The sequence below is a fragment of the Sus scrofa genome, chromosome 6 (genome assembly GCF_054392235.1).
Source record: "Sus scrofa isolate SSC_HxYL_T2T_F1_AM1 chromosome 6, Sscrofa_HxYL_maternal_Yorkshire_Landrace_v2.0, whole genome shotgun sequence".
Taxonomy (NCBI): domain Eukaryota; kingdom Metazoa; phylum Chordata; class Mammalia; order Artiodactyla; family Suidae; genus Sus; species Sus scrofa.
Genome location: NC_139388.1, coordinates 150153389 through 150170905, shown reverse-complemented (window position 1 = coordinate 150170905; position 17517 = coordinate 150153389). Strand labels below are relative to the sequence as shown.

At 33.5% G+C, this 17517-nt stretch overlaps 1 protein-coding gene across 1 annotated transcript in view; it reads right to left on the bottom strand.

The window, feature by feature from the left end:
• Positions 1-17517, bottom strand: part of DNAI4 (dynein axonemal intermediate chain 4) — a 75675-nt gene that overhangs the window by 28112 nt on the left and 30046 nt on the right. The window contains exons 5-8 of the mRNA XM_021096495.2: positions 16143-16299; positions 12607-12746; positions 7851-8006; positions 1180-1374 (exon numbers count right to left, since the gene is read on the bottom strand). Of these exons, the coding sequence (XP_020952154.2) occupies positions 1180-1374; positions 7851-8006; positions 12607-12746; positions 16143-16299 (648 nt within the window). The remainder of the gene's footprint in view (positions 1-1179; positions 1375-7850; positions 8007-12606; positions 12747-16142; positions 16300-17517) is intronic.

Sequence of the window (17517 nt, the reverse complement as noted above, 5' to 3'; positions counted from 1 at the left end):
TAAATAAATAAAATAAAATAAAATAAAATGGGCAAATAACTTGAACAAACATTACCCAAAAGAAGATATACAAATGACAAAAAAAAAAAAAAAAACCTTAAAAAAATTGCCAATATCAGGCATTATCAAGAATGTGGAGCAACTCTTGAATATTTCTTGTGGGATTGTAAGATGGTACAAATAATTTGGAAAGGTATTTTTCATTTTCTAAAAAACTTATGCATATGTCTATCCAAAGATTCAGAAATTCCATCTCTTGATGGATGGATTTCCCAAGGGAAATTAAAACACACATCCACAAAAATGAGCACAAAAATGATCAAAGCAGCTTTATTCATAATAGCCCAAAGCTGTCTAGGTGTACATTGACAAGTAAATGAATATATAAATCATTATGATACAGTCATAAAATGGAATACTACTCAGAAAAAAGTGAACAACCTATAAAGACGAATCTTAAAAACATTATGTTGAGTTAAAGAAACCAGACACAAAAGAATATTGACTATATGAACCCAGTTTATATGATATACAAAAACAATTCATCTTTGGTGAGAGAAATCAACTTAATATCTGTCTATAACAGTGAAAGGAAGGGAAATTTGGGGGTTGATAGATATATTCTACATCTTAGAGTAATAGTTATGTAGGCTTATACATTTTTAAACATATCAAATTATACAGTTAAAATATAGGTATTTTATTATAGTAAATCTTACCTCTTTAAAAAAATTCCTCTGGCATTTTTATTTGTTAGATACATTAAAGAAGTGATCTACCATCAGTTTTGGTTTTTTAAGGCCAAAATTTATAGCACTCTGTAAATTTAAATCTTATAAATCTTTAATTATGGGATGGAAATTATATATAGATGATGAAAATGTTTAGGTATCAACCTAATATGAGAGAAGAACATAGTTTTTCAATATTCTTAGTTATCTGGACTCTACTGCTATTCATACAGTTAGTGCCAAAAACTATATAAATATGTCTTCTGCTAAGTGACAACTCAGTCTGGAGACTACATTTAGAAATAATAACACCATTTAATTTTTTAAATTATTTGAGCTTGCCTAAAAGTGATTATTTTTAAATACCTTTTTAAAGTAAAAAATCTTTATTTCAAAAAAATACAATGATTTTTTAAAAAGAAGTTTTAGTGCATAATATATTAAATACCTTTTAAAACAGGAAGCTGACGATAAGCTGCAAGTTTTGGCTGAAATATATTTCCCATTATAACTCGTTCCATAAAAAATAAGTCCTGTTGAAACTTGTCAGATTTCAATACTGTGTCTGAGTGGTCTTCTTCATCATCACGGATTTTAGCCAGAATTACATTTTCTATATCCATTATAGAACTACCTTCACTAACTGTAAAATACAAACATGATGCAATAAAATAGTTTGAACATTCCAGATTTAAAAAGTGACATTTTGCCAATCACTATTTGTTTTCCTTGAGTATTCGACAGCTTCAAATGACATATATTGAAAGTTTTTTATGTACCAAGGACATACGAGATAAACATATATAATCTCATTTTAGAAGTCTTAACCACTAAAAACATGCCGTTTTTCAGAGAATAAGCAATGATAATTCACAATTTGTATCTCTATACATACTTCTTCGAATTGAAATAACATTATTATAAGTCTTCAGGTAAAGTTTGATTTGATTATTTCTTTTTTTTTTTTTTTTTTTTTTTTTGTCTTTTTGTCTTTTGTTGTCGTTGTTGTTGCTTTTTCTTGGGCCGCTCCCTCGGCATATGGAGGTTCCCAGGCTAGGGGTCCAGTCGGAGCTGTAGTCACCGGCCTACACCAGAGCCACAGCAACGCGGGATCCGAGCCGCGTCTGCAACCTACACCACAGCTCACGGCAACGCCGGATCGTTAACCCACTGAGCAAGGGCAGGGACTGAACCCGCAACCTCATGGTTCCTAGTCGGATTCGTTAACCCCTGCGCCACGACGGGAACTCCTGATTATTTCTTTATAGGAATACTATATTACTGTTAATTTTTTTTATTGATGCAATAACAAGTTACCAAAAACTTAGTGGATTAAAAAAATCACTCAAATTTATTATCTTAGAGTTATACAGGTTAGAGGTTTGACCCAGGTCTCACTAGGCTAAAACCAAAAAGTTAGTTGGGTTATGTTCCTTTCTGAAGGCTCTAAAGGAAAACTCATTTCCTTGCCTTTATCAGATTCTAGAGGCCACCAACAACCCCCCTTTCATCTTCAAAATACAGCAACATTACATCTCTCTGACCACAGCAAAAAAAAAAAAAAAAAAAAAAAAAAAAAAAAAAAAGCTCCAATTTTAGTGCCCATGTGATTAGTTTGGATCCTCTCAGATAACCCAGGATAATCTCCTCCTTTGAAGATACCTTAGTGTGATCACATCTGGAAGGTCTCTCTTGCCATGTAAAGTAATTAATTCACAATTTTCAGATATTGCGATGTGTATATATTTGGGAAATAATTATTCTACCTACGAATACTTAGTGAAAAACAGAATGAAGGGGAATCCTACACCCACAAAAGTGAGTATACACAACTTTCCCTACTCTTTCTGCTGAATACAGCTAAAAACTCTGGACATTATATACAAAACAAACATAATTCTTTGGAAATCTTTGATAGAAGGAGGTAGAGGAACAAGAGAGCTCAGAAACAAAGGAACGACACGATGGTGAGTTCCCTGGGTTTCTTATTGCTGCGTATACTCCAGACAAACCTCCTCTCTCTAGCCAAAAGACTAGGAAAAGAACACCTTGCAGGAAAGACAAATTTTAGAATATAACTACTCTACTCCAGACAAAAACCACAGAAAAAAACTGTAGCTGTATCCATTCCAAAAATTCCACTAGCTAAGTGGGGAATCTAAACTTCCATCCCACAGAGTTCCCTGGCCGGTCAGTGGGATCCAATGTTGTCACTGCTGTGGATCGGATCACTGCTGTAGCATAGGTTCAGTCCCTGACCCAGGAATTTTTTAAGCTGTGGGCTCAGCCAAAAATAAAAATAAATAAATAAATAAAAATATATTTCCATCCTTGCCAGGCTCTAACAAGGCATCTCAGTTTCCCAGCCTCCAGTGGGTGTATTATCAGAGAAGGCTCAGTAAGGAGCCAGGACTTTTAATACTACCAAATATAATGACTGTGCTGCCCTTTCTGCAAATGTCAGGGGAGACCAGTTAGGCAACATGGAATTCCACACCCATCTGGCAGTAACAAGGTGTCCTCTTCTTCTCTCATTGGAATAATCAGAGTTGGACAGACTAGATTCCAGGACTTACAGAACTGCCCAATAAATAAAGCCAAGTACCAATCCATGGTGTAATGTGGTGGCAATGAGGCACTCCCATCCTTCCCAGCCATGTAGGTATCAATGGAAGTCAGAGCTTCCTATCTGTCACTGCACAACAGTAATGAGGAGATCCTCTCCCTCAATACAATTGAAAGCCAAGTAGAGAACATGGACTTTTATTCCCACCTGGCAGTAATGGACCAGTAAACCCCACTTCTACTCCCACCTGGCAGTAATGGACCAGTAAAATCCCCTGTCAAATAGTGTTAAACAAAGCCTGCTAAAAAGGAAGGTTTGAAGAAGTCCAGTTCTCATTGACGTAATACCCCAAATTTCTAAATTTCAACTGAAAATCATTCAATATCCAAAGAACCAAGAAAACCTCAACTTAAAGGAAAATAAAAACAAACAAAAAACAAAATCAATAGACACCAACACTGAGATGACAGAGATCTTTAGATTATTTGACAGTTTAAGGCACCATCAAAAAATGTTTCAAGGGAGTTTCCGTTGTGGTTCAGTGGTTAATGAATCCAACCAGGAACCATGAGGTTGTGGGTTCAATCCCTGGCCTTGCTCAGTGGGTTAAGGATCCGGTGTTGCCGTGAGCTGTGGTGTAGGTCACAGACTCGGCTCGGATCCCGAGTTGCCATGGCTCTGGTGTAGGCCAGCGGCTATAGCTCCAATTAGACCCCTAGCCTGGGAACCTCCATATGCTTCAGGAGCGGCCCCAGAAAAGGCAAAAAAAAAGACAAAAAAATGTTTCAAGTGTTTATGAATACATTTGAAACAAATGGAATAATAGCAAGTATTATCTAAGAAGTAAAAAGTTTTAGTAAATTAATATAAGAACCAAATGGAAATTTTTGAACTAAAAATAAAATAATCCAAATTTTTTAATTCAGTGGTTAGGACCAACAACAAAATGGGGGAAGGCAGAGGAAAGAATCATAAACTTGAAGAGAGAATGGTAGAAATTACCCAGTTTGAAAAACAGAAAGAAAATAGTCTGAAAAAAAATGAACAGGTGATTGTTAGAAGTCTGTGGGACTCTAAAAAGAGACTTAACATTCATGTCATTGGGAAGAAGAGAAAGATGATGAAACTGAAAAAGTACTTGAAGAAATAATAGCTGAAATTTTCCAAAATTTGGCAAAGAATAATGTACGGAGTCAGGAAACTAAGTGAACTCCAAAGAGTATAAACCTAAAGAAATCCACACCAAGACACATCATACTCAAATTTCTTAAAACTGAAGGAAAAACAGAAATACCCAAAGCATTGAAGGAGAAATGATATCTTGTACACAGAGGGAAATAATTTGAAAAACAAGAGAGTTTTCACCAGAAATCATGGAGGCCAGAAGGAAATGGTACACTATGTTCTAAGTGATGAAAGAAAATAAAAGAAGAAATTTTGGAACATCAGAAATGAAAACAGAATGAGAAGAACAAAAATATAGGTAAATACAATACAATTTCCTTCTTTGCTTCAGTTTTCTTAATTATGTTTGACAGTCAATATAAAATTATAACTAGTTGATAGAGTTCTAAACAAGTATTCTATCTAAATATTTAGAGGAAATATTTAAGACAAATATATAATAAGAAGTGGAGTTTAACAAACTTCTTATAGCTAAACTTTATAAAAATTCTTTCATATAACTAAAAATTTCTGGGGAATTACAATTTTGTGTTGGTTTTAATTATAACATTTATTCCTAAAACTTAAAATACTAAAAATTAAAGTTGTAATGCCAGGTTTCTAGGTCTTGGTAGAAACCTGCACTAATTTCTACTTGCACTAATTCTGACCCCAAAACAAATATAATATTTTAAAACATTAAATCAGTTAATATTTTGAAATGCCAAGTGTAAAGTTAATTGAAAACTTCAGAAAATGATTGCCTTATTTATAATTATTATATTTCCTTCAGGGGTATAGATTCATGGAACTTTTCATGTTATAACTTGGTCTATCATTGTATCTCAAGATTAATGTAAAAAAAGTCTGAACTTTAGATGTGTCATCTATATCCTTTTATTTTTTAAATAATACTTACAGTTATATAGACCAACCTTCTCCATATTTTACTGAAAGTTGTTTATAATGAAGACCAGTTCATTTTCCCAGAGGGAAGTGAAGGGGAAGAATGAATCATCTTCTTTTTGCCATTTAAGTATTAATGTCTATACAGTAGGTTGCTTTTACAAGATACTACCAATTGCTAGGGAAAATTCAATCTTAGATTAAAAATTACATGGGACTTCAAAATTGTATATATTATCTCACCCCCCAGTTAAAGCCATTGATCCACAAAAATGCATAAGTGGAAGGTCCTAAAGAAAAAAGTCTGGTCAAAACATCAGTACTACCAAGACCTAGAAATCCGGCATTACAACTTTAACTTTTAGTATTTTAAGTTTTAGGAATAAATGTTATAATTAAAACCAACAAAAAATTGTAATTCCCCAGAAATACTTAACAATATGAAAAATTTTTATAAAGTTTAGTTATGAGGTATGTTAAATTCCACTTCTGATTATTTTGTGATTATATAATTTTACTCTCCCTATTCTAAACTTTTGAGTTGTTGTTTTTTTTTTCTAGAGTGGTATTATCACATTTAAGGGATGGTCTTTATGTCAGGATAACTATACCCTGGCAAAATTTTGTAAAGTTTTGGCAAATGTTTATAAATTAAACTCAAATATTTCTACTCACACTATTGACATTGTGATCAGATATTTCTTGTTGTTGTTGTGAGGACTGTTCTGTGAATTGAAGAATTTTTAACAGTATCCTTGGCATCTACCCAAAATGTCTCTATTGTCATGACAGCAAAAATATCTCCAGATATTTCCAAATGCCCCCTAGGAAGGTACAACTATCCCCAATTAAAAGCCAATGTTGTTAAGTATCTCCATTTTATGCTGTCATGGGGTTAGCCTATTTTCTTTTTCTTATAAGTTATCTAATGTACAGAAAGAGAGAGAAAAAAATGAGAGAACCTACGTACATGAAAAAGAGCTTAAGAGCAAGTAAAAAAGCAATAGAGGAATATACAATTTTTGAAATTCTTTATTGGTATCCAAGAAAAAAATAAAATTTTTAGTTCAGACTCCAAGATTAATTGAAAAAGTAATGATGCTATTTCTGAGTAAAAGTTGTATCTTTCAAGTTCCACCAGAAAAAAAAAAAAGTGAGTGTAACTGCTAAAAGAGAACATTAAAAATGTCATGTGAAAACATCATTCAAAAAATCTAAAATAACAAAACACTAATACAAGAAATTAAATAAAAAAACAAATAAATGGAGACATTCCATACTCAGGGATTGGAAGAATTAAGATTGTGAAAATGTTCATACTACCCAAAGCAATCCACAGGTTCAATGCAATCCCTATCAAATTTACAATGGCATATTTCACAGAACTAGAACAAATAATTTTGAAATTTGTGTGGAACCACAAATGACTCTGAATAGTCCAAGCAATATCGAGAAAGAAGAACTAAGCTCGAGGTATTATACTCCCTGGCTTCAAACTATACTCCAAAACTAAAGTAATCAAAATGGCATGGTATTGACATAAAAACAGATACAGAGAGCAATAGAACAGAACAGAGGCCCCAGAAATAAACCCATGCATATGTTGTCAATTATTTACAACAAAGGAACCAAGAATATACAATGGGAAAGGATAGTCTCTTCAATAAATGGTATTGGGAGAAGTGGACAGCCACAAGCAAAAGAATGAAACTAAACTATTATCTTACACCAAACATAAAAATTAATTCAAAATGGATTAAAGACTTGGAATATAAGACCTGAAATCACAAGCCACATATAAGAAAAGATTGGTGATATGCTTCTTGACATTGGTCTTGGCAGTGATTTTTTAGATCTGACTCCAAAAGCAAAAGCAAAAGCAACCAAAGCAAAACAAGTGGGACTAAATCAAACTGAAAAGCTTCTGCATAGAAAAGGAAACCATCAACGAAATAAAAAGGCTACCTAATAAATGTGAGAAATATTTGCAAATTATATATTCGACAAAGGGTTAATCCTAAATATGTAAATAACTCAATAGCAAAAAAAGGAAAAAAGAAAAAAAATGATTAAAAAATGGACAGATAATCCAAACAGATTTTTTTTTCAAAAGGGCAAATGAGAAGATGTTCGACATCACTAATTCTCAGGCAAATGCAGGCTATTATGCTAAGTAAAATAAGTCGCAGAGAAAGAAAAATACCATATGATTTTACTCACATGTGGAGTGTAAAAAACAAAACAAAATTCGTAAATACAGAGAAGAGACTGATGGTTGTCAGAGGGGAAGGAGGCTGGAGAGGAAGTAAAAGTGAGTGAAGGGGTGAGTTAATTGTAGGGTGACAGAAAATAATTAGACATTGTGGCCATCACTTTGTAGTATAGACAAAAGTCAAATTATTATGTTGTACTCTTGCAACTAATATAATGTTGTATACCAATTTTACCTCAATTTTAGAAAGCTGAAATAAATGACATCTTACTTTTTTCTAAATTACTCCCTGGCATTCTTTGGTCCCGGTCTTTAGGAGGTATACTTGCTTTATTACTTGAATCAACTATAGATTGTTTTACTGGTAAAGATGAAAGCTCTGTAGCATTATAAGAATCATACAAATCCCACGCTGTGGACATTATGCCTAAATAAAGAGAAAGAAAATAATTTTGAACAAAATTCTAATATTTTAGCTTATACATAACTAGTTATAGCAAAATCTAAGATAAGAATATCTATAGGCGTTCCCGTCATGGCTCAGGGGAAATGAATCTGACCAGCATCCGTAAGGATGCAGGTTTGATGGCCTCGCTCAGTGGGTTACGGATCTGGCGTTGCCATAAGCTGTGGTGTAGGTCACGGATGAGGCTCGGACTCACGTTGCTGTGGCATAGGCCAGCGGCTCCAGCTCAGGTTCAACCCCTAGCCTGGGAACCTCCATATGCTGTGGGTGCGGCCCTAAAAAGACAAAAAAAAAAAAAAAAAAAAAAAAGAACATGTATTATTCATGGAAAAAATACTATTGCTTTGCAGGAAGTAGATAAATATGAAAAAGAAATAAATCATGTGGACTCCCTAAGAGATCCTTAGCCACTACACTTTTAGCGTCTACAAATATCTTAATATTTTAGTGACAGTTCCAAAATTATCCTATCCATTTCTGATCCCCACCCCTTCTTTCCTGTATCCCCAAATTGGTGCCACATAATTTCATCAGCCTGTCAATATAGGGCTGCCTTGATATGGACCTGTATGACCATATAACCTGGTTTTTTTTTGGGGGGGGGGTTGTTTTTTTCTTTTTAGGGTCACACCTGTGGCACATGGAAGTTCCCAGGCTAAGGATCCAATTGGAACTGCAGCTGGAGCCTACATCACAGCCACAGCAATGCAGGATCCAGGGCAACTTGTGGCAATGCCCTATCTTTAGCCCACTGAGCAAGGCCAGGGATCAAACCTCACGGACACTATGTTGGGTTCTTAACTGCTGAGCCACAACAGGAACTCCTAATGTTCTTTTGTTTACAATTAAAATATAACATGTTATATTCTACAGAACTTATCTGTAATCATCTAATCATATTTTTATCAAGTAAAATTTCCTATATTCTTATGCATAAAGACTGTTCTTGGGAAAGTGAAAGACTCTGTTCTTAGGAAGTTTATAGATAGTACGATTATTACTTTCTCTCTTTAAATTTTTGTTTAAGTTACCTATATTTATTCCAATGAGCAAATACAACAATGGTCCCTAGACAAAAACTGGTAATGTTATTTATAAAATTTAAAAATGAAAATCTCCCAACCCCTTTTATGGCTGATATAATAATGAAAATCTCATATAGAAATGATTTTATTAGTGACCATGTAAATCATATGTTCCTACATGCTAACCCTACTAAACGTTCAGTGAAATTACAGTGATTTAATAAAAAGTTATTTTCCCCCCAAATTAAAACAGGATCTAGATCTAATGAACGCAACTATTTCACTGTTAACAACTTTTATTTTCATGATGCAGAATGAAGGAGTCTGGTATTTAATGATGTTTTAATTAGTAAGAGTATTACATTTCATAATAGCATTTCTATCATATTGAACTTATTAGTAGCTAAGTCAGGCACAGAGCAAATAAATACTTAATATACTTTGTTGAACTGAAAAACAATTTCCCTGTTCATAAAGTCAAAGACCTTAGAAAGAGGTCCTTGTATTTGAATGTTGAATTACTTAACCTTCTTTTCTTCCTTTAACTAAAAAATTTAATAAGTTGAGCATATAGGAGTGTATGGTTAAATATTCACTAATAATTGCTACATAAATAAATATACATGTTGTATATGAGCAATGCAAGATGTTAGGGTGATTTAAAGTTGTTTCTTCTTTAAAGATAAATAACAGAGTTCCGGTTGTGGCTCAGAGGATTAAGAATCCAACTAATATTTGAGAGGATGTGGGTTTGAGCCCTGGCCTCGCACAGTGAGTTAAGGATCTGGCATTGCCACAACCTGTGGTAAAACAGGTTGCAGATGCAGTTCAGATCCCGCATTGCTGTGGCTGTGGTGTAGGCCAGCAGCTGAAGCTCCAATTCGACCCCTAACCTGGGAACTTCCATATGCCCCAGGTGCGGCCCTAAAAAGAAAAAGAAAAAAAAGGTAAAAATGATAACAAATAACACTGGGTGGTTTTAGTTTAGGTAACATCATTACATTTGTTCATTAGAATAAATTTAATTAACCTTAGAAACAGATATTATGTACATGCCATAATATCATGTACTAGATAGAATAAAGACTTCCCAGTTTTATTCTGTCATAAGCTATTAAGAAAATCGTATTTTACCTACATCGGAAAAAGGTATTCCCTACTGTATCTGTGTTTTGAGCATTTCTGAATGTGACATGTATATATAGTTTTCACAAGTTTTAAAACATTATTTCTATCCACTAGTTTACTTCAGACCATAAAAGTGTAACAATTGGCTACATAACATTTATAGAAAAATAATTTTACTTTTTAGCTGAGTAAAAATACATCCTTACCATAAAAGAAAAGGTAAATATGACTTATATTTCCATCACCTAGAAATAATAACTGCTAACATTTTCATGCATGTCCTTCCATATTGACATACATATGTTGGTATATGAACAAATACCTACATATTTTTTAATAAAAATGAGTTGATATGACATACTTTTTAAAATTTTTATTTTAGTATAATATACATAGAAAACAAACTGGCTTTATGAAATCTACCAAGTTTCAGGATTTGACTGCATTTTTTAAGAGTTATCTAGGAACACATTTAATTATCCATTTATTTGAATTGCCACTTCTATAATAAATCACTATATGTATACTGTTAAGTTGGAAATTTTCCTCAGTTTTTGTGAATCTTCACGGAGGCAACTTCAGCTAAACCGACATTTCTGGCTTCTCTGTGTCCCTCATTCACTCATTGCCAGGGAAAGAGAAGTGACTAACCCTATAGGAGAGTTTAGGAGAAGGAATTGCACTTCAGCTACTTTTGGATTCTTTTGTTAAGGTTGCTCACTTGCAGAAAGAATGCATTCTGGTGTGTTCTCACATATACAGAAGTCTGTGCTTATATATCTGTGCCAATTACTGTTGGTAAGATCTATTCTGGAAGGAACAAATAGTAAGTCCACTTAGCTGTGGATTTAAGGGTATATATATATTTTTGGCCACATCTGCGACATGCAGAAGTCATGGGGCCAGGAATTGAACCCAAGCCACAGCAGTGACAATGTCAGATCCTTAACCTGCTGAGCCACCAGGGAATTCCCAAGGATACGTTTTTAAATTAACTTCATCAGTAATAAGGGTGATATTTTTACATCTCTCTGACTCCTGAATTTCTTTCAATCTCAACCAAAATCAGGCAAGAAAGACATGTTTTTTTTTTTATTGATCTGTAAAATCTTAATATTTACTTGGTCAATATCAAATTCTTTAGTATAAACTGTACCATTATTTTAATAAAATCTTTATTGTGAAATATATACCCTCATAGAAGAGTGTATAAGACACATATTTATAATGTAAAGAAAGAATTAACAGCATGTACTCACCAACCAGCATAAGAAATAGAATGACTTCAGTTGCTTAGAAGTCCCCTGGACACTCTCGTATCATAGGCATCCTCCTTCTAGCTACCTCCAAAAGAAATACTCACTTTTCCTAACTTTTGTATTGATAGTCTCTTGCTTTGTTTTTTCTCTTGTACCAAATGTTACTGAGGTCCTTCCATACTCACCCTGCATTACCTCTTATTTGCCAATTTCCCAACTACCAGCATCCACATTTCTGTTTGGGTCTATCTTGGATCCTTAACCCATTGAGCAGGAACAGGGATCAAACCGCACCCTCACGGATACTAGTCGGATTCTTAACCCTCTGAGCCACAACGAGAACTCCCAGCAATAAAATATCTTTATTTGCTTTTTTTGTTTGTTTGTTTTTTTAGGACTGCACCCATGGCATATGGAGGTTCCCAGGCTAGGGGCTGAATCAGAGCTGCAGCTGCCGGCCTATACCACAGCTCACAGCAATGCTGGATCCTTAATCTACTGAGCGAGGCCAGGGATTGAACCCACAACTTCATGGTTCCTAGTCAGATTCGTTTCCCACTGCCGTATGACGGGAACTCCAATAAAAATATCTTTAAATTATAGACTTTTTTTGGACACAATGCTATTATACACTTAATAGACCACAAAAGATTATAGTGTAAACACAATTTTTACATGCACTAAGAAATAAAAAAAATTGTGTGACTCACTTTACTGAGATATTCACTTAATTGGGGTGGTCTGGAACTGAATCTGCACTATCTCCCAGGTACGTGAAATACGCGTATGTGAAAGGCCTAAAATAGAGCTTGGCATATTTTAACTACTTGTGTTTGATATTCTTTGTTACAGTAAACAATTGGTTTCCATAAATGTTTCATAAATATTGGAAGAATAGAAATTTCTGTGATATAGTTTGTATAAAAATCGATTGATAATTGTTATCAAATCTTCTATATCTTTATTACTTATTAACTTAATTATCAAATTCTGAAAGCTGTAGATCACAGTACCCATCTACTGGTGTGATTTGGCCAATTCATTTCTATTTTCTCCTTATATACTTTAACATTTATTTGTTCATTGACAGACTCAAAGAATATACATAAAGACATGGTAATTCGTCAAGTAGGATAAAACATAAATTACCTTTGTCTTCTTTTACAATTTTGTCACATTGAACGTCTTTATTCTTTGGTGCTCCATTAATAGTCTGTATCATCCTTTCTACATATAAGTCATTGCCTAATCTATTTCGACAAAGGTTCTCATAATTCTTATTTCTCTGGCTGTAAAAAATAATGTATACTCAATGTATAAATAATAATTAATGATTACCACACATATCTCTTCATAGAATGCTTTATTTTAAAATTACCTTTTTTAATGTGAATTGCATCTAAATGTGAAGTGAGAGTTCAAAACACTTCTTAGGGAAAAACTGCATAAAACTACCTCTAAGGACTCTTATACTATACCTCCCAACATCCCTATAACTTTCAGTACCCATCAACAATATGCTAGCATTACCTCCATACAGGTTTTATGAACGTTGATATAGACACTGAAAGCTATAAATTTCCCTCAAAGTATCACTTTTGTGTTATCCTATATGTATTATTTTCATAATTGTTTAGTTATATTTATTAGACTTCTATTATGATTTCATCTTTGGTTCACAAGGAATTTAGAAAATGTCTTTTTTAACTTCCCAAAGAATATGTGAATGTGTGCCTATGTTTTAGTTGAGGTTTATATTATAAAATTTTAACTTCATTCCACTGTGGTCAGAGAATTTAGTTTGTCTAATACCACTTCTTTGAAATGTTTTTTTCTTGTTATGGCCACACCTGTAGCATGTGGAAGTTCCCAGGCTAGAGGTCATATTGGAGCTATGGCTGCCAGCCTACAAAACAGCCACAGAAATGCCAAATCCGAGATGCATCTGTGACCTATGCCACAGCATGCAACAATGCTGGCGGCTTAACCCACTGAGTGAGGCTAGGGATCAAACTCACATCCTCATGGATATTTGTCAGGTTTGTAACACACCCAGCCACAATAGGAACTCTCTGAGATTTTTGAAAACTTGCTTCACACTCGGCCTTGTACATAGACGATTTTTATAAATGTTCTGTGTGTGCTTGAAAAGAGTGTGTATTCTCTAATAGTTGAATTCAGAGTTCTATATATGACCATTAAAATATGTTTTTGGTTCAAATTTTCTATAACTATACTAATTTTTTATCCAATTAACCTATCGAAAATTAAGAGCACCATGTTTATATCTCCCGCCTGAATAGGATTCTTATCAAGTTTCTAATTTTTGCTTCATATATTGCTAGAAGGTCATTTTATTAGGAGTATTCAAGTTTAGAATTATTATATCTTCTATTATTATGAAGTGACACTCTTTATCCCTAATAATGCTATTGGTTTGTTTCTCTGTAGATGATATGTTCTTTTTTTTCTTCTTTCTGTTTTGAAAATCTTCTTTTAATATTTGGTATTCTGGGGCATGAGTGCAATGCACCAAGTCCATTTGTGTGTGTGTGTGTGTGTGTGTGGATATCTTGTTACTTATTCCCAATAAATGTCTGTGGAATGTTGATTTTCAATAGTCTGGGGAAATACTTACCCACTCTCTTTGATAGTACCTTTCTTCCATTCTTTCTATTCTGCCCTTTCAAAGCTGATGAGGTGTATGTTAGATCTTTATTCTGTTATCAATATCTATTTAATTTCTCTTCAGTACTTTGTATCTCATTTTTCTCTCCAAGCTTTACTTTGTGTAATTTATCTAGATCTATGTTCAGATTTATTAAATGTTTGTTCAATTATGTCTTGTTTAAATTTTAAATGCTTATTTTTAACATGAAAGGTTAAATCAATATTTACTTTTTTATTTTAACAATTTGTGTTTATACTTTAAAGTTCTTTTTGATGTTTTTTCAATTATGAGTCATCATTTTGACAGTTTCTTAGTGTTAATGCTATCTTAAACTCTTTTACTTAAATATTTCACATATATTTGGTACTCTACATTTGATAATATCATTATCATACATAGATCTAGGATTGTTACTTTTTAAAATTTGCACTCATGGATCCTGCTCTACAGCACAGGGAACTATATCTAGCCACTAGTGATAGACCATGATGAAGGATGAAGGGTAATGTGAAGAAAAGATGGAGGATAATGTGTGTGTATGTATGACTGGGTTACTTTGCTGTACAGCAGAAATTGACAGAACAATATAAATCAACTATAATAAAAAAAATAAAAAATAAATAAAATTCACATTCATAATGACCCATTTCTTTATTAGTTTGGTGTATTTTTTTCTAAACTCAAACTGAGTGAATCTTAAGAGTCTAAATGGGATATGCTTTCCTCCAGAGAAGACTGTATCTGCTTTTGATAGAAGTTACGAGACTCTACTGACCTGGCACCACTTGAGATAACTGAGATCCTTTTAAGAGCCTTGGTTTAATATAAAGACTCTCTCCTTCAGCTCTCTCAACTTGTAGGGAACCTAAGACTTAACTGGTGAACTCTAGATCTATGTGCTAATATTAGCATTTGCTTCTAGCATCTCCTCTCTCTGATTCCAGATCACTTATCTCTCCCTTTGTTATCTTTTTCCTTTTCCTTTTGTCAGTCCTAGGAGATTTCCCTTATGTTTCAAGAACTTTAAAAAACATGCTATTTAAAATCTAATAGCACTGCATTTTATAGTCCAAATGATTTTACAGTATTTTATATTTGGGTAAAAATAATACCATAAGAATTATTTTTGTAAAGAGTTATTTAGTACTAGGAACCATATTCAAATTATACTTGAAGATTAATAATCTGAATAACTATATTAATAATCTGTGTATATGCCTATGTTAATTTCAGATACAGAAGATTTCAGAGCAAGGGAAATTATCAGAGATGATTTAATAAGAGGGATATTATATAATAGTAAAGAGGTCAATTCTCCAAAAAGACAAAACAATTCTTAATGTGTATGTGCCTAACAACAGAGCTTCAAAATACATGATGCAAAAACTAATGATCCATTTGATATTTATTAATAAAGAGAAATAGAAAAATCTACTCTCACATGGTAAATTCAGTTATTTCTCTGTGACATATTTTTTCTTCTTAGGTTTTTTTGTTTGTTTGTTTTATTTTGTTTTGTTTTATTTCTTGTCGTGCCCAAGGCATGCAGAAGTTCCCAGACCAGGAATTGAACCTGAACCACAGCTGTAACCAGAGCCACAGCAGTGACAACACCCGATCCTTAACCAACTAAGAATTCCTCTTCTTAAGTTTTGAATGTAAAAATGGCAGTCGTTTCTTTTTAAATTGAGAAAAATGTACACATGCATAAAAGAAAAAAAACATTAAAACCTATATTGAAACTTGGAAGCTTCCTTTATTTCTTTAATTATTTGACTTAGTAGCTCATCTACTTTTTAAAAGAATATAGTAAAGCTATGAATTCCTCCTCTAGGAAAAACACACAACATAAATGTTTTACATGTACTTTGATGGGACAAAATGTTTAAATATGAAGTTATAATTTCACCAAGCACATACATCACTAGAAATCCCCTAAGAAAGAAACAAGACAAGAATCTCTGATTTAGCATTTAAATTACAAAAGCAATGTAAGCAATTGAACCATACATACCTTACTTTCTCAGCTTCTTCAGATTCTACAGAAACCATAATTGTTGGTAAGTTAAAAAAGCTCATTGTTTCCGTCTCTGTAAGTATTATCTCTATAGTCTTATCCAGATCTTCTTTTGTTACAATTTTTCCAGGTGTTGCCCTCATAACTCGTAAATCTGTAATACATGACTTAATAAAAACCATTTACTAATTGCTATTTTTACTTTTCATTTAACCGAAATATCATGATGAGTCATACATTGCAGATGACTTTATATTGTCAGTTAGTAGGCCATGTTGTGAGATGTAGTCTATTTAATTCTTCTGAAGCCAAACTGGATCCTATGGCCCACAAACAGTCTCTGTTGATGATATATCAAGCCTACACCAGTCTCAAATGTGTAGTCATAATCCCAAGAGCATCCCATCACACCTATCCCATAATATTAACAGAAGAGACTGGGGTGAGCAAACTGTTGATACTACTTAGGAATACGAGCAAGTGTATTTTGTGTGTAACATCCAACCCTTCTCTGAGCCCTGAAGTTAATTTCTAGTCTATAATGTAAATAACCTTTTACTTTGTTTTTTCTTATCAGCTATCTTTTGATTGGTTGATTTTGTTTGTTTGTTTGTTTGTTTGTGTTTTTTTTGGCTGTGCCCATGTGGCATGCACAGAAGTTCCAAAGAAGTTCCTGGGCCAGGGATGAAACCTCACCACTACAGCAGCCCCAGCCACAGCAGTGACAATACCAGATCCTTAACCCACCAGGCTACCAGGGAACTATCTCTCTTTTGATTCAGATTACAGACCACCTCCAATCGTCTTTCCCAAGAGCTAAAAAGACTCTCCAATAAAAATTGTGGTTAAATACAGGGGTAAAATAGGCTCAATATCCATGCAAAAAATATATTGAAAAGGGTTAGCCTCGAGCTGGTAGTCTAGTCAGAATTTCAAGGATCTAGAAAAATTTCATCAAGGATGGAGTTTCAGGGCTGAAGGAGTTTGAACTTGGTTGTGTAGTAATAAAGAGCCATGACAAGGTATATAGGTCAGAGGTCAAGGTTTTCTATTAAAAACAGGATGTGAAGCAGGGATCCATGAGGATTTGAGATGCATAAAGTTTGAATAGCTTTAGGAAAACGAGACTTAAGATATACTCTTTCCAGAGATTCTCAGTCTCCTCTTAAGAATGTCCAGAGCTTGAAGAAAACACCTACCTTATAACCTCAAAATATATACAAGGCATTAATTCTACAAACCAATCAGCAACATTTGCAATAGCTAAATAAATTACTCATCCATAAATATTAAACAGTAATTGAATATGATAAAAATTTCTGAAAATGTCTGTGATAAAATATTAAGTGATAGAACAATCCAGGACAAAACC